This window comes from Peromyscus maniculatus, chromosome 4, assembly GCF_049852395.1.
Source record: "Peromyscus maniculatus bairdii isolate BWxNUB_F1_BW_parent chromosome 4, HU_Pman_BW_mat_3.1, whole genome shotgun sequence".
Classification (NCBI taxonomy): domain Eukaryota; kingdom Metazoa; phylum Chordata; class Mammalia; order Rodentia; family Cricetidae; genus Peromyscus; species Peromyscus maniculatus.
In genome coordinates this window covers 8,380,789-8,400,538 of record NC_134855.1, presented here as the reverse complement: position 1 = coordinate 8,400,538, position 19,750 = coordinate 8,380,789, and the positions used below count along the sequence as shown (strand labels likewise).

At 58.3% G+C, this 19,750-nt stretch overlaps 2 protein-coding genes and 1 long non-coding RNA gene across 5 annotated transcripts in view; 1 reads left to right on the top strand and 2 right to left on the bottom strand.

Moving 5' to 3' along the window:
* Positions 1 to 716: 716 nt before the first annotated feature.
* Qrfp (pyroglutamylated RFamide peptide) lies at positions 717 to 3,861 on the bottom strand. 2 transcript variants are annotated; one of them, XM_006983446.3, is made up of 2 exons: positions 3,473 to 3,861; positions 717 to 2,067 (listed from the first exon to the last, which is right to left on the bottom strand). In XM_006983446.3, exon 2 carries the CDS (start codon positions 2,065 to 2,067, stop codon positions 1,666 to 1,668), a length of 402 nt encoding a protein of 133 aa, XP_006983508.2. In that variant the 5' UTR covers positions 3,473 to 3,861; the 3' UTR covers positions 717 to 1,665. The 2 variants fall into 2 exon arrangements, with proteins under 2 accessions (XP_006983508.2, XP_076425068.1); XM_076568953.1 differs by lacking the exon at positions 3,473 to 3,861 and adding an exon at positions 2,525 to 3,458.
* A 2,327-nt stretch (positions 3,862 to 6,188) lies between these two features.
* Positions 6,189 to 19,750, bottom strand: part of Fibcd1 (fibrinogen C domain containing 1) — a 32,419-nt gene continuing 18,857 nt past the window's right edge. Inside the window, exons 5-8 of one of the 2 annotated variants that reach the window (XR_006071003.2) lie at positions 14,176 to 14,272; positions 9,681 to 9,860; positions 8,072 to 9,394; positions 6,189 to 7,775 (exon numbers count right to left, since the gene is read on the bottom strand). Coding sequence is in view for 1 of the 2 variants with exons in the window: in XM_006983447.4 (XP_006983509.1) it covers positions 9,135 to 9,394; positions 9,681 to 9,860; positions 14,176 to 14,272 (537 nt within the window). In the remaining variant the exon portion in view is untranslated. Of the gene's footprint in view, positions 9,395 to 9,680; positions 9,861 to 14,175; positions 14,273 to 19,750 lie in introns of both variants that reach the window. The other variant, XM_006983447.4, reaches the window with a different exon arrangement.
* Positions 9,392 to 10,650, top strand: LOC143272824 (uncharacterized). The gene is made up of 2 exons (XR_013050407.1): positions 9,392 to 9,706; positions 10,334 to 10,650. It is a non-coding gene; the product is annotated as an uncharacterized LOC143272824 (long non-coding RNA).

The following is a 19,750-nucleotide window of genomic DNA, read 5'->3' as shown; positions in this document are numbered from 1 at the left end:
CCCAGGGGAGCCTCGTGTGGGCCCTGGGGACGGCTGTGTACCAGTGCCGGGTGTCTGGTTCTGGCCCCCCTCCTCACCTCACCTCCCAGCCCTGCCCCCCAGTCAACATAGTTCTCTTGTGGCTCCGATCTGTCAGCCTTAATGAAGTGGCTTCCTGGATGCTGAGGACTGAGAGCTGCTACTGGGGACGTAAGTCACCAATAGAACGGAAAACACCGGAATACTGTGAGGGGCCAAGCTGGGCCTGGCCCAGTGTGGTTCTAAAAGGCTAATAAAAATCTACCAATTAATTGTGACAGCTCAATGGAAAATTATTCAATTGTGAACAGGGGCAAGCCGCCACTGGCAAGGAGGAGGGGAGATGTTGCCATGGAAACATCAATATAAGTCCTCATCTCAGCAGTCACAGCCAGCCCTGGAGTGAGCTGCTTCTGACGGGTGTGTCTGACCTGGGATGGGATGTAGGAGACTCAGCAGCCTTTGAAAGGGATGCTCTGCCTGGCCCCAGGCTGCACACAGCCCAGACTGAGCCCCCCCTCCAGGTGGAGATGTCAGCCCCCCCCCCTGCTTATTCTAAGAAACATAGGTAAGGAACAGGAGCGTGAAGAGGAAACAGCCTGTGCCGTATCTCCCTGTACCTTCACCCAGCTGCCAATTAAGGGGCTAGTAGGAGAGGTATACGGGGTACAGACAGCCTGATTTCCATCTCCCCAAGTGCTCAAGAAAAGTTTCTGAGGCCCAGAGGACCTGGAAGGAGGAGGCCGGCATTCCATTATGATGCTGCGGTTGTTACTTTTATTTCAAGATACACACAGCACAGTCCTAGTTTTTGGTATTTGAAACTCAACCTTGCTTAGCAGAAAATCATCCCTTCCACGAGTTCAGTTCCCATGAGGCCCTTGGCAAACACTACCATGGACGAGGCCAGCCGCCAGAGGGGACGGGCTGCTAGAGGGGATGGGCCGGCCATCGGCCATCGGCCATCGGAAGGGCAGCTTGGTGCCGCTGCCGCCCACTGCAGGGCTTCCTTGCCAGAGGCAACTTGTGCTAATGGGGTGGAGAGCACTCGCTCTGTCTTGGGTTTGGGTTTGGACGGCTGTTTTTTCCCCTTCATTTGTACCTTTCAGACCCACATTCTATACACAGTGGAGTGTGCTCTTCCACAGTGGTGCTTCAGATGGCAGCCACCAGCGTCCCCGGGGCACTGTCAGAACTTTGATCTCCTGTTGTAATCTCTCAGCCCACCTGCCATCCAAGGAACAACAGAACCAGACCTGTTGTATTCACAGCCCAGTGCCCTGCCCCTGGGGGCTGCGGGCTGCTCCAGTCAGACCTTGGGGAGAGGGGGCTGAGACAGAGCAGCCCGAGTCATGGGTTGGGACAAGGACACTTAGTCTTACTAACCACGACACATTCGCTCTTCTCCTGTGTGTGTGTGTTTGGGGGGGGGGGGTGATTGTTCATTTGTTTTTGTTTTTCAAAACACCACCCAAGTTTTTCACTTCAGCAAAGTTGGAAATGAAAAAGTCGAGCACACATCTATCTACCACTCGTTCATTATGATAGGCCTTTGCTCCCTCCAGGCCTGGGTCCTTGGGGTTTGGGAAGTGGGGTGGGGGAACACGGTGGCCACAGAGAGAAGACAGGCAGAGTCCACAGAGGCCCTCACCGGCCAAAGCGAAAGCTGAAGCCCCCTTTCCTCCGGATGAAGCTGCTGAGCTCCTCGGCCAGGGTCCCCAGGGGGCCGCTGGCCTTCTCCGAGTCCGTGGGCAGGAACCCCGCAGCCTCCTCGCTGCTCCCATCCCGCCTCCCGAGGCGGAAGCCGGTGTGCTCGCCGCCGAAGGCCTGCACTTCCTTGGCCACCACAAACAGGGCCTGTGGCTGGGGTGCTCTCGGCCACGGGGAAGGACCTCGCACTGAGTGGGGTCCGCGTCCCTCAGCCAGGTGGGCCCAGCTCCTCCTGGCTCCGATGTCACCGACGTCTGTGGGTCCCCTCGTGTCCAGCCGGGGAAGGCAGGCGCTCAGGGGCAGGAGGAGGAGGTAGGGCAAAGAGCGGAGGCCCCTCATCTGAGCGGAGGAGGAAGAGGAGGGGGTTAGTGGCCAGCATCTGGTCACATGCAGGCCCTGGCCCCAGCTTTCCCAAGGCCTGGCAGCCTTCGGAGGGACAGCTGAGGGCTCAGCTTAGCCTTGGAGACCAGCCGTTCTTAGCCACCGCAGGAGCTGGCTGGGCCAATTAGGCTTGTTCTCACTCACCTGCAGCCGAGGAGCTGCCTGCCTTCGTGGCTCAGTACTAGAATACCAGGGCTGCCAGCTGGCTTGCAGAGGTACCCGGGTGGCCCTGAGGGCTGTGTGCATTCGGGTTCAATTTTCTATTATAATTATTGACTCTGGGGCCGTGGGCAGAGTGAGAAGCAGTCATGTTTTCAACTTGATAATGAATAGGTCTAGTTGGTCTGCTGGGAACCCCCACTGTCTCCCTAACTCGGGGACAAGCTGCTCCTGGGAGGGGGAAATGGTCACCTACCTGGGGGGAGCCAGTGACAAGGCTGGGGACAGCCACCACCCGCTGAGCTCACTGGACAGGACAGGCTCCGAGCTGAAGATTACCCACATGAATGGGCTCATCTTCACAGGAAGTCTGTCTAGCAAACTGCACCTGGCCATACAGAGTGGGGGGCGCAGGGATCTAATGTCCATGTGGCTTCTTGGTGTACCAGGCCTCTAGGAAGTGTTGGCCTCCTGCACACAGCCATCCAGCCCACCAGCCCCAGTGCCGCCGTCAATTCCTCGGGCTCAGAGGCGCAGGGTTTGCCCTCGATCCTACAGCCTCATGAGGGAGGGAGCCAAGTTCAAGGTACCCTCAATGCTCTGCATCCCATAGCTCTCCCACTGTCCCTGGGTCCCCCCTCACCTCTGCCCTGTTGGGAACTGTCTCCCTCCCTCACAGAGGAAGTCTGTTTTGCAATGACCATGGGTGAGCCGGACTGGGCTGGCTCATCCTCTGAGGAGCCCCCTGAAGCTGGAATAGGAGCAGGGGAAGAGGCGTTCTTTCCAGAAACAGCTCCCTTGAAAACATTTCAAAGAAGTGAGCTCAGCCAGAAAGCTTCAAAAACAACAACAAAAGCAGCCCAGCTTCCTACCCAAATCCAGCTTGCTAAGCCCCCTGGTCCCCAGGGGCTGGAGTAGCCTCCAGCCTGCTGCTGCTAAGGGGGCTTCCTCAGGCCCACAGGGGACAGGCAGGCATCGCCCCCTCCTTCCTATGGAGTGCGTGAGGACCGAGGAATATTCTTTATCCTCGGAGATAAATGCTTCCTAGCTGGCAGCTAGGGCTGACCTGCATCGGTGGGACTTTCCCATAGGATGGATCTGGGGGTCTCCCACAACCCACCCTGCCCACTGTGTGGTTCCTGCTGTGCCTGCCTGCACCCAGCTCACCCGGAGAGCCCATCCTCGAGTGCCCTGCTGTACTCACTGTGCTGTGGGCTGCTTCTCAGGAGGGCCCCAATGCCAGGCAGAGCTGCGTGGGTCCTGGTCCAAGAGGCATGGCCCTGGGGTCTCCCTGCTTTATGCAGATCCCTGGTGTCATGGCCCCAGCCTGCCTGATTGCTCTGCATTCCTGGGCCTAGGATTCCTTTGGGGTTGCTGGTGGTGAAGGCGGGGGCCGTGTGGGCCAAGGACAAAGACACAATGTAAACAGGATGTGGCCTGATAAAAGTGGCAGGCACTGCCCTTTGGAGAGGGCATCATTACCCATGAGCTGTGGACATAGACCCAGCAGACCCTGGCTGGAGACATTGGTGCCCACCCTTGAGACCTCTGACGGTGCTGCCCTGTGGTCCTCCCTCCAGAGGGGGTAGAGGCACCTTCCTCACTCTGTGGGGGCTGGAGGGTCACAGACACCAGTCCCTCCGCAGGAGGTTCTGGTGTGTGAGACAGCCTCTCTGGAGCCTTAGGAGAGGTGAAACTGTACAGGAATTCTTGCTTCAGAGGGATGCAGGGGACGGACCCAGAACTAAGCAGGCCCCTGTCTGGCTCCAGCTCTAACAGCACTGTTAGTCTGTCCCACAGAGATGCGCTCTGTCTCTCGGACCATCCAGCCCTATGGCTGGGCTCTACCTAATGTCTATCCAGACCCCAGACTTGGCTTCCCATCCTGACATAAAGCCACAGGGCCCGCCCTTCTGAACCCCAACTGAATGTGATCACACCCGCCTCCCCAGTAGCTGTCACGGTGGCCCGGAGACAGGGCATCACAGTAGCTAGGTGTGGACCTTGGCAAAGGCATAGGGCAGGTGGTGAGGTGTGCTGTGAGGACATGGCGATTGTCACCGCCACCCCTCACCACACAGCATGGCTTCTGTTCTGCTGAGTCCACGTCTGGGTGCTGTTCTCACAGTGACCTCCACGACACCCTGCTTTTCCCAAACACACCCTCTGGAAGCTGCCCACGGGTGTCTGGCCACTGCCCATTCCAGAGCCGCTACTCAGTGCAGTCTCTGGTGACCAATGACAATGCCCCCCACCTCCAGTTGAGGCTTCAGCAGCTGTGTGGCAGGTTGGAACCGTTTGTAGACAGGTCCCCTGGTGGCCAACCTGTTCCTCAGCTCAGACTGGTTTCCCATGTCATGCCATGCCCCTCAGGCCAGGAAGCGAGCACAGATGTTTGAGTTAGTCAAAGTCTTGGCTCTGAGGCCCGGCCAGACTCCCAGAGCACTTTCCAGGCACACATCCTGGGCTCTTGCCTGTGTCTGTCTCTCTGACTCCTGAGCCCCTGTTTCTTCAGTCTCTGTCTGCCATCACAGACCTTACCAGCCCTACCCAGGGCAGTGTGGAGGCTGGAGCTGAGGGTGCATACAAGTGTCATCCAGCAGCACAGGCCTCATCAAGGTCAGAGGCTGAGCAGAGCGGGAAGCAACTTTCCAGAAGGTTCTAAGGCTCCCTGGGTTACAGTCCTGAGGGCACAGAGCTCCAACCCTCTCATCTGAGATCACCTACAGCCTGACTTGTGGACCTGTCCTTGCTTCTCATCGAGTGAGGGCTGGGACTGGATGTGAATGGGCATCTTCCTGGCAGCCAGTCTGGGCTGTGCCCTCCCAGGCACTGATCCAGCCCTCGGGCTCTTGGCTTTATCTGAATTTAGCCACACGATTCCTCTCGGAATAGGACCCAGCCTGGAAGTCCATCCAGCTATGATCTCAGGCAGCCCGGAACCTCTGAAGTTGATAATGTCCCAGCAGTCCTCATGTCATGAAGGTCATGTGCACCCACTGAGCCATGACCAGCAGGGTGCCCACCCCGCAGACATTCACCACCACTCAGGCCCTCTCCAGTCTCCTCACAGAGCCCTGGGAGCTCTCTTCCCTCAGCACCGTGCCTTCTTGGTGGCGTGTCCCCAAGCCCCTGGATAGCTCTGGAAAGCTCCGTGAGACTGGGTCAGTATGACCTATCCAGATGGCTCTTGGAGCCGCAGCCAGAGTGGTCCAGCTGAGGGAAGCATCACGCAGTGGCTTCATGGTGTCAGGGAACAGGCTAGACAGGCAATTCCCCCACCTAGACGGTGTGCCCCCACGGGGAGGCAGGTGGACACAATCATCGTGGGCTTCTGTGTCCTGGCTCAGGAGTCCTGAGGCACCCCAACTCTGTCCCTCCAGCCCTGTCCCCAAAATGAGCTGCCTAGTGGACAGGACGATGAGGATGTGGTGGAGAAAGTGGGACCTGGTGGATGCCTCTCCAGCTGCCCCCAGGCTGCTCTCTCCCTCCATCCATGCGCTTCCTCCAACATGGGCACCCAATCAACACTGCCTTTCATGAGATAACTTGGGCCTCAAGTTGAAGCATCAAGTTGATTTGAGGAATAAATGACTGTTAATTAGTTCCCCGGAGTATCAACTCCTCAGAACCCCAGGACCCATCCCCTGTAGGGACGATTCACCACCGAGAGACACCAGAGGCATGCCTAGAGCGAGCCGGCCTAGGTGAATCCACGAGATCCAGACTCCCAGACCAGCCCTGCTGGACGCAGAAAGCAGGCTTTACCCTCGCCGCTCGCCAGGCCTGGCTGTCTCTGCTCAGCCAGTAACTCATTGAGAGCGAGCACAGAGCCACGCCTGAGTGGAGCGGAGCGGTCCCAGAACACTGGTGTCTGTCTCCCAGCTCTGCTGTGACATGGAGTGGGGCAGGACCATGGGTGAGTGCTGGAGCGGGGTCACCACAAGACTTTATTGGAGACAGGGACATACAGGACACCAACTGCACACCGCCCGAAGTCGCAACTGCCCCACACCATTTGCCCATGGGGCTGTTTCGCTGACCCTCGGAGCTCCTCCCCAGCCCCAGGGCCCGGTCGGACCCACCGGCATGCACACCTGCCCTACTAATCACAGCTAGCCTCAGCATGGACCCCTCCCCCACCCCAGTTCCACAGCAGTCTGACTCCAGGCCTCTGGGTTTATGGATCCCGCCAATGGTTGGGCCATCACAGCAGCCCGCCGGCAGCCTTCCCCAGAGGCGGATGAAGAACTGAGGTCTCCGAGGCCCCCAGACCACTGGCTCAATGTCGCTTCACCACAGTTCTGAGCTCCATGAGTCTCTGCCAGGATGTTGCTCCTCAGATCACAGGACGGGGATCAGGGCAGCCATAGTCATTGACCTTGCCCCTTGTCCACATCTCCTGCCCCAGGGCCAAGACATCTGGGCTGGAGCTGGAAGGCCATGCTCTCTCCCAGGAGTGCTCCTCGGGGGCCAGGACCTACAGTGACCATGGCCACAGACTCCCGTATTCCACCCACAGGCTTGAGGTGACAAGGATAAGGAGGCAGGGAAGTGATGGCCACCGGTGACGCCACCTCTGCCCACAAACACGAGTGTCCCACTCACATGAGCCGCTGACGTCACAGGAGAGGCACACAGCTCTAACCTGATCTCTCACAGGCTCAGGCTCGCAAGGGAACCAAGGCTGTCCACTCACTGCACGCTGGCTAGCTGGCGTTGGCATGACACAGGTGCAGCCAGTTTTGAGGCCTTCGGTGGAATCCACGGAGCCAGCTTGCGCTTGGAGAGAAGTTTTGATGGTTTGCCAAGACCCTAGTGTGGGGCATGGAGACCCTGCCCCAGAGGGAGAGCAGTGTGGCCTGGCCAAGTGACATCATGGGACTCACTCAGGTCAATTTGATGATTCCATTGTCAAACCAAAGTAGTTCTGGACCTAACCTGACCCTCCAAAGTTTTCCCAGCATTCCTGCTTCCTGTGGGCACTCAGATCACAGACGACAGCCATCTTGCACAGACATCAGACCAGCGAACTCCTCAAGCCAGGGCTGGAGGCTGCGACCCAGTGTGGAGGGACAGGCTCCCATCTGCCTTTGGGGGTGCACACTCAGAGGGTGGAGGCAGGGCTGTCGGGCTGGCCTCTCGCCACGCTGAGGGACTTGGAGCCCACTCAGCCAGTTTGGCAAAGCCACACTCTGGAGCACCAGCCTGGCCTGGGGAGGGCTTGGTGTCCCGGGAGCAGTGGCTGGTCTGAAGGGCTCTGGTGTGACCAGACGGGAAGGCATGTCACCCCTCACCTGTCCACCAGCTGCCCTGTGTTCCACAGCCCAGCCCTGGCCCGGAGCCCAGGCCGCCTGCCGCACACTGGCATCTGTGAATCCGTTAACATCACACTCACAGGAGTTTGTTTGATGACACATCAGAAAGCTTCGGCACTTCTGAGCCGCGCTGACGGAGGCGGCTGGCGGCAGAAGCGACTTCAGCGGCGGCCTCGGGGGTGGCAGTGTCTGCCAGGAGTGGAGGACAGATAGGGAATGAGAGGGGACTTCCCTGTGTGTCCCTTGTCCCGTCAGGACCCTGGCTACTCTGGACTGGAACCACGTCCCTTGCCACCATCTGGGGACCGACTAAGTAACAACTGGTCTTGTCCAGTACTGAGGACCTGAGGCCCAGCGTGAGGGACTGAGCGGGTAGCACCGTCCATCAGTGGGCTTCAGGCATTGCTACAGGTCTGGAGGAAGGAAAGGACGGGCCCCTGCCTGCCTGCCTGCCCTCCTACCAGAGGTCACCAGGGCCATCCTACCTTCCAGCCTTTTCAAAGCTCCCATAGGCTTCCCACAGCTGAGGGCGGGGGCTGCGGCCTGCCTTCCTGGGAGATCACCTGTAGGGGGCAATGGTGGGGTGCAGGTCCCGATGCCCAACCTGCCTCAGTCCCCTGCCCCGTTAGGTCCTGATGGCAGTACCCATCATCACCAGTAGGGGGCAGCCTCTCTGCAGAGATGGCAGCTTTGGGCCATGCTGAGTCCCAGGGCTTGCTTGCTTTTCCTCTCTGGCTTCCAGGAGGATTCTAGAGGCAGTCCACGGGGGTTAGCGGAGCACTACAGCCTCGTGTAGCCCCGCCCCAAGAGGGTCTCATTGGCTTAGGTCAGTCCCACCCCGCCCCAGAGGCACGTGAAGTGGGGCAGCCGCCATGGCCGCCATGCAGGGGGCCAGGTAGACCTCGCTTGAGTGGGAAAAAGCAGATGAAATTTGAAAGCAGCCAGGACAGAAACCTCTCAGGTCTGCGGAGGCCCAGGGAAGGGCAGCCTAGGGGGCTGGCCTCAGCCTTGGGGTTTGGAGCTCTGCAGACAGCTGTGTCTCAGGCCACAAGGTGACATGACCAGGCAATGCTCAGCCCCAGCTATTCGGGGTGTCTGATGACAGGTGGGGTGAGGCAGGGGGCTAGGGCGGGCGGGCAGGTGTCAGAAGGCCTGAGCCTTGATCTGCTGGAGAGGTCCGGAGTGGTTTGACCCCTACTCTCGATGGTCTCACAAAGCCAGGAAAAGTGGGGGGTTGCTGCCCTGCCAGGAGGCAGCAGACACAGCCTAGGGACCAAAGTTGGGGCAAGTGGGATTTGGGGTTGCCAGGTGCCGGTCCCGCTGGTAGAAACGAGATCACGTCAGCTGATAAATAGGGACCTAGTTGCAAAGGGGTTGTCACTGGCTCCGGGAGCTGAATTTGAGGGCTGGCCCTAAGCCACCCCTAAAGAAGAGCAGGTCAGCCATGCACAGGTGGGCAGAGAATGTTCTTGCATGGGGCGGGCATGGGGTGAGATGTGTGGGGACTGGACAGAGCCAGAGGACACTAGGGATGGGCAGGGTGCCAGTCTAGCGGTCCTCCCGGACCGGCCGGATCTTCATCTCCGAGAACTTGAGTGAATACTGCCAACCAGTCCAGGAGGACCACTCGACGCCGTCAGCGTAGGAGGCATGAGGACCACGCAGGTACTGGCCGTTGAGGTTGGACGTGTGGCAGTTGCGGTACCACCAGGCCCCTCGGTAGAAGGCGGCGCAGTTGTTCTCCGAGTGGTCGCCGTCGCGGTCCTTGGTGGTGAACCTCATCCCACTGTGCTTTAGGAGGGAGTCACCTGCGTGGCAGGTGCACACGGGGTGAACCCCTGGGCAGAGGTGTGCACGGGCCCCAGAACACTGTCCACCAACCCTGTGAGCCTGGTGCGCATGTGCGGCTGGGCCCGGCCACTCACCTGCCAACCCCCAGCCATGTGCGCACCCTCTGGCTGTTCTGGGTCCCGGCTGCCTCCACCCTCCTCCCAGCTTCCTGACCCAACAGGACTGGTGGCCTAGACCCTGACCCCCGAGGTCCGAGGGGCTTAGCCCTCTGGCCAGCGCTCCCTGCTGCTCCGTGAGCCTCACCTGCAGTGCCCGAGTAGTCGGCCACCGTGAGTGGGTACCCATCCTCCTCGGGGTCCACCGAGAACAAGCCCACGCCAAAGCTCCCATAGTGGGCGTAGGCAGTGCCATTGTCGAAGTCTTCCAGGTCCACGTGAAGCTCGTAGGCTGCTTGCGTGGTCAGGGCGTGGAGCCGCTTGAGCCCTGAGGAGGGGGAAAAGATGGAGGAAGTCAAGGGGTCCGGGGGGTACCCCTCCCACGCAAACGGAGCCTGCGCTCCTGACACCTGCCAAGCGTGTGCTCTGAGCCACTGCCTTCCCTCTGCAGGAGTGATTTTGGCAGAAGCAGGAGACTTAAGTTGTCACGTCTGGTTTTTTGTGTTCACTTTATGTCGGGCTGTGCTCTCCAAGCGAAGCGTGTGTTGGCATCTCATGCACCTGTATCAGTGTCGAGTGTCCCCTGTCCCTCTCCACCTTATGTTTGGGACGGGGTCTCTCGCTGAGCCTGGAGCTCAGCTAGGCTGCCTGGCCAGAGAGCTCCAGCGACCCCCACCGGCCTCTACCTCCTCAGCGCTAGGATGACAGGGACGTGCCACGGCTCCTCGTGTTCTACATGGGCGTGGGGGTCCAGATTCAGGTCCTCTTTACTGACTGAGCCATCCCCACCCCCAATTGTAGGTGTCTCAGGGTGACAGCTGGTAGAGAGATGTTCAGAGCCTGAAGTTCAGATGCCGGGCCTTTGTGCCTTTGCAAACTTCTCTATCTATCCCTCATCACCTGTTACCCCTCTGTTCAGCCTTGGGAAGGTGGCTGGCCTCCCATGCCGACCCTTTCTTCTCAACATTCATCATTCTGGTTCTGGCTGGTTCCTTGCGAATTTCCCTGCCAGCTCAGTTCCCTAAACACAACTCTGCAGTCAGTGTTTGCTGCCACCCCGGCTGGCACCCTGGGACCGGGTATGACATGTGCTCAATAAATATTTCTCAGTTCACAGAGCGAAGGTGGTGCCTGCATCCCCTGCGTCCCCAGGTCCTGGTTCTGCACGCCCCTACCACCCCACCCCTTCCTCCCTGCCTCTGTTCCTCCCTCCCACGTCCCTGCTCGTCGGCCCTTGGGCCATCCCAGGGTCTCACAAACAGGGCATTTCCCTGCCTTCACGATCAACTCTTGATTAAGAGGGCATTTAATTAAACGCCTCACAGGTTCCCAGCGCCTATAGTGTTCCATCAGCCCCTCCCCGTGGGCGAGTATTTGGGTTACTGTGTGCGCAGAAGCTTTGTGGACCTTCCCTGCTCAGCCCTGGTCTCCTCTGCCAGGCAGCCTACAGCCCATCCCAGGATCCCTGTCCCCCTGCACCCCGCTCAGAGCTGCCGACTCAGTTCAACCCAGAGACCCGGAGGATGTGGGGTTCCAGAGCTGCGAGAACAGGCAATCCCACCACATCCCGCCTCCCCGCCTGGGCTGGTAGCATCAAGGCAAGCTGCTCTCTCTCGGGGGCATAGCTTGCACACCTGTTGTGTGAACAGGGCTGATGGACAGATGTGCAGGCAGCAGGTGACGTTGACAACAGCCCCCACCCGGAAGCCGGGCACCATGCTAAGCACCTGCTGCACAGTGATCAATCAGGCAACACCAGAAGATGATTAATTACAGAGCCTCAGCATGGCCGGTGACGGAGCCCGCTGCACAGAACCTGCTGGTGCTGGGGAAGGACGCAGCCGGGTGGGCACAGTGACCCCCTGATGGATGGGCGGAGAAGGAAGGCTCAGAGAGGTGGAGTCACCTGGCCAGATCACACAGCCGGCAGGCAGCAGAGCTGGGATTTGAACCCAGGCAGAAGGGCCCAGATTCTTACTTTTCTTCAGTCCTTATCCAGGAAATGTCCCAGGAATAGGGTATGATGGAGACAGCCCCAGGGGTTACTGAGAGATGCCCCTTCCCATCTTCCATGGTCACCGGGGCCCAAAGACCACAGCTGGGCACACCTTCCTGGTGCCTGCGCTGGGGCTGCTGGGCAAGTTGCCTGGCAGTGGCTGGGGCCTCTGAGACTCGTCTGTCTTTGTGCTCTCTCCCGTCACTTCCTCGGCCTCCTTCCATCTTTAGGAAGCTCCAGCTCTCGCCACCGCCGGATTTCTGCCTGCCAGGTCTCTGATCCCTAAACAATGGGTTGGGAGCTGCCCAGCAGCCCGGTTGTCCCTCAGTGACAGAGGACCCTACACCACACACAGTCACCCCCAGGGATTCCAAGGCTCAAAGAACTGAATCTAAGACACCCCACAAAAACACGAAGGGCCAGGTAGATGGCTCTGTGGTAAGGTGCTGGGCGCCAAGCCTGACGGCCCAAGTTCAATCCTCTATACAGCGGAGGGAACTAACACCCATAAGTTATCATCTGACACACACACACACATCATGGTACACACATGTGCACACACATATACACACACAATAAATGGCAACAAATAAATTAAAAATACAAAACAGAACAAATCAATGAAATTTAAAAAAACATGGTAAATAGTGCCTGAGGAATGATACCTGAGGTCAACCTCTAGCCCACACACAAGCACACACACACACACACAAGCACACACACACAAGCACACACACACACACAAGCACACACACACACAAGCGTGCACACACAAGCGCGCACACACAAGCACACACACACAAGCGCACACACACCACGCACGCACCCACTCCCACATACACAAACAAAAACTAAAATTTCAGGAGATAAACCATAGTGGAGGAGAGCTAAGCGGGAAATCAATGACAGCAAGTGTGTGGTGTGTATCCACAGTATATAAAGAGCATCTGTAAGTCAATAGGAACAGAGGAAGCCCCCAGTGAGACGGAGACGAGGGGGTAGAAAAGCAGAGGTGAGGCCACGGAGAGGCTGAGAACCTCACAGTTGACATTCTTGTCAGGGCTCCTCTCCTCTGCGGAGCTAATCAAAGCCTTGCTTAAATGCTTCCTCCCCACCTTCTGCAGCTGCTGATAGATTTCAATTAAGATGCCACCGAGCAGTGAGGCGCCAACCCTGATCCAAGCTTTTGGGTGGGAAGCGGGCGCGGGGCCTCTCACTGGCTGCCACCACGGTTGCCTTCACGTATCTGCCTTGGGGTGGGTGAGGAGGAATTTCCTACCGTCCTTGTTCGCAGCGCCTTCTCCTACAATATCATCGAGCATGCCACATTCCTTCCCATGGAGCCGCCTGGGCTCCCCAGACCCAGCACATCCAATGGGACTTGTGGCCCCGCCTCCTGTCTGTAGAAGGGGGTGATGGGAACAGGACTGACCTCCTAGCTGGTGTGAGGTCCCGGGGACGGATGTGTGACGGGAGCTCTCAGTAAACTCTGACCGCGGTCCAAGGTGTGGGGGGCCTCTCCTCATGACACCAGGATGGGGCGGGTCCTGCCCTTCTAGAGCCCCGGTCAAGGAACGCGGTCTTAGCTGATGCCCTAGGACAGCACGCTGCTGACTTATGAGCACCTATCTTCCCCCAATCTGCCATGGGGCAAGCCTCCACACCCCAGGGGGTCAGTGACAGCCGCTGTGCACCAATGACCCTCCACCCAGGATCTCGGCCTCTGAGAGGTGCAAGGAGACCACAGTGCCGGGTGGACTGGCCATGCCCTGGGGCTGCACACTCGGCATGCCCGCCCAGCATGACCACTGCTGGCCCTGAGGGCGGGGCAATGCCTCCGATATCCCTAGACCTCCTGACACCCACCACAGCTGGAGTGACCCAAGACTGCAGGGGCTCCTAGGTGGTCCCCAGACAGGCCAGGGGCCCCTGCTTCTGACCTAGCGTCACTGGGCCAGCCCTTCCCACCTGGTGTGCAGGGGACTGGGGACCTGGGCATCCCCTGTCAGCCTCTTCTCTCTCCCCCATCCCAGCGTCCCGTTTGTTTAGTCTGCATCTCCGCACGCACTTGGAGATCAAAGGACAACACGTGGGACCAGGTCTCTTCTTCCACGTGGGAGTCCTGGGAACTGAACTACAATGATTAGGTTTGGGGGCAAGTGCCTTTATCTGCTGACTTCTCTCCCTGGCATTTTGGTTTATTGTTACTATTGTTTTGAGACAGGGTCTTAATATGCAGCACCGTCTAGACTGGAAATCCTATGCACACCAGCCTGGACTCAAACTTGTAGCAATCCTCCTGCCTCAGCCTCTCTAGTGCTGGGGTTACAAGCATGAACCATCATGAGTAGGTTTTGTTTTTATTTCTCTTGCTGGTCTTGAACTACAGAGCTCAGTCTGGCCTTAAACTATGTCGTCTGGCTGGCCTGGAACCGGGGTCCTCCTGCCTCTGGGTGCTAGGGCCACTCCACCCAGGCTTCCCGTCCTATTTAACAGCTCCTGCCCACAGACCCGCTTGTATAGTGCTCTTCAGTTGGCTCTGTTCTCATGGTCTTCATCACTTGAACCTCCTGAGACTGGGATGGAACCATTTACAAAAAGGCAAGGAGGGGCAGATATGGAGTGCACCCGGCGCGGGGACACTTACCCAGCCAGTGCTCCCCGGTGAGCTTGCCAAAACCTTCCCGGTATGCCTCCCAGCCTCGGAAGAAGTTCACGGAGCCGTCCTCCCGGCGCTGAAACACCTGCAAGGAGAAGGGTAGAGCGTGGGAGCCCACCGCCTCCGCCTCCGGACTCCAGCCCCTGGGCTCCCGCCCTTCCCCACAGGCCGCCCGTGGGGACGGGGTGGGTGGGGTGGGGACCAGGACTTCCACTTCCCTCAACAGCTCCTGGCTTTGGGGCTTGGAGCAGACCAGGGTCTCAGGAGCTCGTGTTGGCCAGAGGCAGGACTGACTGACCCACCACAGAGCCCAGGAATGTCCCCCACACCAAGGAGTCACCACAGTGGGCGGGGCAGCTCAGCTCCCAGGCCCCGCCCACTTCTGCCGTGGGAGGGTAGGCTGAGCCCTTCCAGGAGCCTGAGGCTGTGGCTCAGGGGGTGGCGGGCCTGGGTGAGCTCTGGGTTTTGTCTCTGTCTAAGCCAGGCATGGTGGCACCGCACTAGGAGGCGGAGGCAGGAAGAGCAGGAGTTCACTCATCTGTGGCTACACTAAAAATCCAAGGTCAATTTGGGCTTCATGAAATGCCGTCTCAACTAAGAGTCAAAGAAAGTTAGAAATGGGAGAGGGGATGGGCATGTGCTTGGGGTTTTTATAGGCGTTGTTGTTTGTTTTGTTTATTTTTGAGACAGGGTCTTACTTTGCATTCATCTGTCCTGGAACTCACTGTGCAGCCTACAGCAACCCTCCTGCCTCAGCCTCCCAAATGCTAGAATTATAGGCACACACTGCCATGTGCAGTCCATTCTCAGGTTTTTAAACAACCTCTCTCTCACCTTAGACTTGATCTCCAGATTCCCACCTCTCACACAGCTCCTCTCCCCAAATCACACACTCCTGGCAGAACCCAGGGGTGTGGCCTGGGGGCCCTGAATCCAAGCTACTTCTCCAGGGATGCCCGGGAGCCCAGAGCAGGCTTCCGAGTGACTCGGGTACCAACCAGCCGCCCAGCCGCCTGTTCTTTTTAATAACATTCTCGATTTGGGAGTGTGGAGTCCCATTGGTTAAATTGCCTTGAAATGAGTGCGGTGCTGGTCCCGGCCGAGCTGACGGGTATTTACACGAGATCGCTGACAGTCCCGTTCGGGGCCGCCTGGCCCACGCCGCCTTTCTGTTTAACAAGCCTTTTCCTGCTCATTTGCAGAGGCAGCGCCCACTGCTTCCATCTGTGTCTGCGTCTGATGTCAGAGCTCTGGCTGCCACTTTCATTACTAAGCAGCCCGGTTCCGGCAGCTCGGAACCGCCCGGGTGCACGGGCGGAGCAGCGGCGTCTGCTCGCGAGATGCACCAGGTCCCCGGGGACACGTCAGTCACAGGCAGTTGGGCAGCTCTGACGTCACGGGCTGGGGGGAAGATGACACTTTTTTTTTTCTACTGCCCCGACCTCCTGGTCCTGCCCTGAAACTTCAAGTCCTCAGGAGGGACTCGCTGGATGGAAGGAAGTTCGATAAGGCCGGGGAGATCTGAGCGGTGTGGAGAGCCGTATTGACGGCCGCGCATTGGGACCCTGAGCACGCGCCCTTTGAAAGGCTTAATCCTGGCAGAAGCTTAGGCCCTCCGGAAGGCGAAGGCGGCAGGCAGCCTGAGCCTGCTTCTTCTGTTGGAGGAGGTGGAGATCAGCAGGAGCAGGGGGCTGGAAGCCCCTGGCAGACCCACCTCCTCCCCGGGGCCCTAAGGCCCCCACCCGGGGGCCACAGCTAGGTCAAGTGGAGGAGCTGAGTTGCTAAGGGTCCGGACTCCAGAAGCTGGCTGCTCCACGGCAGCCTGGGGTAGCATAGCCCTCACCTGTGACATGGGCATGGCTGGCAGCATGCCCGGAGCCTGGTGCCCAGGAGGGGTGCAGTCAGGGCTAGCCGGATGACCGTGAGCACTGTGGGCCTGGCCAGTCTCCTTGCCCCCTCTCCTTCCGTCCCTGCTCTCTTCCGAAAGCCAGCCCCACAAGTCTCCTCCCCACCTACCCCCTGTGCACATGTCTGCTGCCACCCTTTCATACACACACAGTCCCAGCCAGTGTCTCTGGGGAAACTCAGTCCACAGCGCAAGGTCCAGACTCTGCCCTCAGAGAAGAGCTGGTGTGCGGGAGACTCCCCCCACCACGCACAGGACACAGAGCAGAGACAGAGTGGCCCTGCACAGAGAAATGCGGCTTCCTGGGGGGGAGACGGCCCTGTGTAGTCCAGCTCCGTCCTTCCTCCTTACCCCTCACAGAAAGCTCCGAACCCAGAACCTCCACAGAGGACACCCTTCTAGTGCCTTGCCCAATGTGAAATAGGAAGTGGGGTGCCAGGCTTCCAGCCCCCCTACCCCCGGGGGCTGAAACCCTAGTGGAGACTAAAGAGAGAGGCCTGGTGTGGAGAGGGATGTCAGAGAGGAAACAGCGCCTCCCACAGGCAGCCAGGCCCAGCTCTGGCTGCAGGCAGTGCAGTTTAACGCACTGGGGGGCCAGCTGAGCTCCTCCTGGAAGGCTGAGGGACCACTGAGGTTTCTAGATGGAGCCCCCCAGTTCTGCGCCCCATCCCCAAAGAGCTCAGAGCTGTGGGCTGGGCCCAGCCTGCTCTTCGGACACACTGCAAGGGCCTCACAGTCCCGAGCTGTAGTTCCTGAGCTTGGCCCGATCCTGCCTTTCCCGAACCCTAAAGGGCACAGAAAAGAGTCCAGGCCACAGGTCAGATGGTGCGGAGCCCACCGTTTCCCTCCATGGCACCTGCCATTCCCCAAACCCCTCCTCCAGCACAGATGGGCTCTGTGTTTCTTCCGCGTTCGTCTGTCATGGAAGGCGGAAGCTGAGACGGTAGCAAGGCAGCCACCCACATCCCCAGCCTCTCTACCACTGCCTCAGCTGTTCCACTGCCCACCACGGGCTCCACCTGAATGTCCATCTGGGGCAGACGCACACATCTGGGCCCACCAGGGCCTCTCGCTTCTTTTCTACCCAGCAAAGAGACACCCAAATTAAGAATGGCCAACATTCTTGTTAGATTTGGCCCTGAAGAAACCATAGTGTTGGCCTAGGGAAACAGATCCGTTCAAAGTTGCTTGCCTTCCAAGCCTAGGGCCTGGGTTCAAATCCCCAACACCCATGTAACAAACTGGGCATAGCTCTATGCATCTTTAGTCACTGTGTTGGAGGGGACAGAGACAGGGGGGTTCCCGGAGCTTAGTGGCCAGCCAGCCTAGGAGAAAGAAGCTTCCGGTTCAGGGAGGGCTCCTGCCTTGAGGCAGTAATGTGGGAGGCAATAGAGTGAGTGTCCTTCTCTGGCCTCCGCATCACAGGCACTGGCATGCACACTCATACATCCATGTGAATGCACTGTGCACGTGTACACACACACATACACAAAGCCAAGCCAAGTGTGAGGGCACACACTGGGGAGGCAGAGACAGTGGATCCCTGGGGCTGGATGGCTGATCTTTCCTACTTGGCAAGCTTGAATTTAAAAAATTCTCAAATTAAAAAAAAAAAAAAAGCTATAAACTGGACATGGTGGCACATGCCTTTAATCCCAGCACAGAGGCAGAGGCAGGCAGATCTCTGTGAGTTCAAGGCCACCCACAGCTACATGGTGGGGGAAAAAAGTGCACATAGCCTGAAGAACAGCATCAAACATTGTTCTCTGGCCTCCACATGTGTTTGCACACACATGAACATACATGCACACTTACAAAGAAACCCTAGCACTTGCCAACCTGGGCATTGCAGTTGGACTGAGCCACACTATGGCCCACCCCTTGAGGGGCCACTGCACACCCCTGCCATGGCTTTGGAGATGGGACTTGGAGATCTTCGGACCAGGGCTCAGAGAGGTCCACTTCCCACCCACACACTCAGACGCGCAGTTTACACCGGAAACCAAGGCTGCAGGGACGAAGTAGACTGCGCCATTTCCCACTGCGCCCTCTCCTCCACTCCAGTCGATTTAAAAAAGCAACGTTGATCGCAACCCAGGAAATTGATTTCGCCACCTGCCAATGGATCCAGGCCCACGGTTTAAGAACCGTTGCTGCCAAGTTCCTGGGTTCTGCCGAGGGCCATGCAAGCCACAGGTCGAACACTGAATGCCTGAGTGTCCCTGAACTCGCGCTGGCACCCATGGCAGCACACTATGTGGCCTGCCACATCCTGAGAAGTCCATGTGGCTCCAGCAGGCCAGGTGGACAATACCAGGGTGCTGGGCACATGAGGATGTTTCGTCAGACTCTGAGGCCCAGGGCACACTGCAGCTGTGGCTTCAGAGTTCTAAAAATCAGCTGGATTTTGGTAACAACGACAGGATGCGGGCTTTAATTAGAGAACAAGGATCAGCTGGGCAGGAGGATGCCAGCCACCAGCCTGGAGTGCCCATTCCCCTCCTTCAGCCCCGGTCTTCCCAGGCAGACAAAGGCTGAGGAAGCCAAGGCCAGAAGCAAAGTAGTTATTGATCAACTCTGGACCTGCAGTGGGTGTTGGCCCAGCTCCTGGGCTTCACTTGGCTTCCGGCTGGAAGGCGACAGAGAAACACTCACCGACGCCGAGGCCTCCTGGGCCGGTGCCATGAGTGGGAAGGCAGACAGCGCATGTTTTCTTGGTTCGGATTCTTAAAACCCGGCCTCCTGCCACTACTGGCACAGCTTGGAAGTACCACCCAGGGGCTCTGCCAAGGAAGTGTGTGGTCCACATGGTCCTGCAGACAGTGCTGAGCGATTTCAAAGGAGAATCAGCACCAGCCCTTGATGGCAGTGAATTGTTCTGTGAGCATCAGCAGAGCCAGAGGGCCACATCAATACCACGGTGCCTCCTCGGCCTCCCTCTCCACAAATCTGGGCCTGTGGAGTCTCGGCTGCAAAATAAGCCTGCCTGGCCCACTCCATGTCTGCAGCAGTACTGAGGGCACGGAGCTGGTATCCTAAGTAGCCGGCAGACTGAACAGGCCTCACACCACAGTCATGCAGCGGTGGGCTTAGCCCTTGGTGAGATGAAAACTGGGTGTGTGGGTGACCTTTGGACTTTGACATAGCCAGAGATGGCGGGGACTCCCTGTGGAGATATCCTGTGGCCCAGTGGATGAGAAATTCAGCCCGCACACCTGTGAGTCCAGCTGTCTCTCAGTTCCAGGGAGCATTCTAGGGTAGCACCTAGGGGCCACAGTACTACAGACTCAGCTCAGTGTCACTTCCCAACTCCCGGCTTCTCCCCTGGAATCATGGCTGCCATTGGGTGCTGGCATACATGGATGAGCACAGCATTCAGAGAGCTGGCTGATCCTAGAGACAGGCACACACAGGCCTGCAGACACAGCACAGCTGCATCCGACCTCTTAGGCCTGCACCTCAGTGTCCTCATCTGTTAGATGGGGATTCTGACAGCCCCAAGCCCCAAAGTTTACATGAGGAATCAAGTGCTGGTTCAAAGGCCGGGGACGCAGCTCAGCTGATAGAGTGCTTACTGAGCATGCACAAAGTCCTGGGCTCCATCTTCAGCACCTGGTAGGGGGAAGCCCTCCAGAAATCCCAAAACTTGGGAGCTGG

Bases quoted from the DNA above. Each gene is read 5' to 3' on its own strand.
- Qrfp (XM_006983446.3), bottom strand. From the start codon at position 2,067: ATGAGGGGCCTCCGCTCTTTGCCCTACCTCCTCCTCCTGCCCCTGAGC.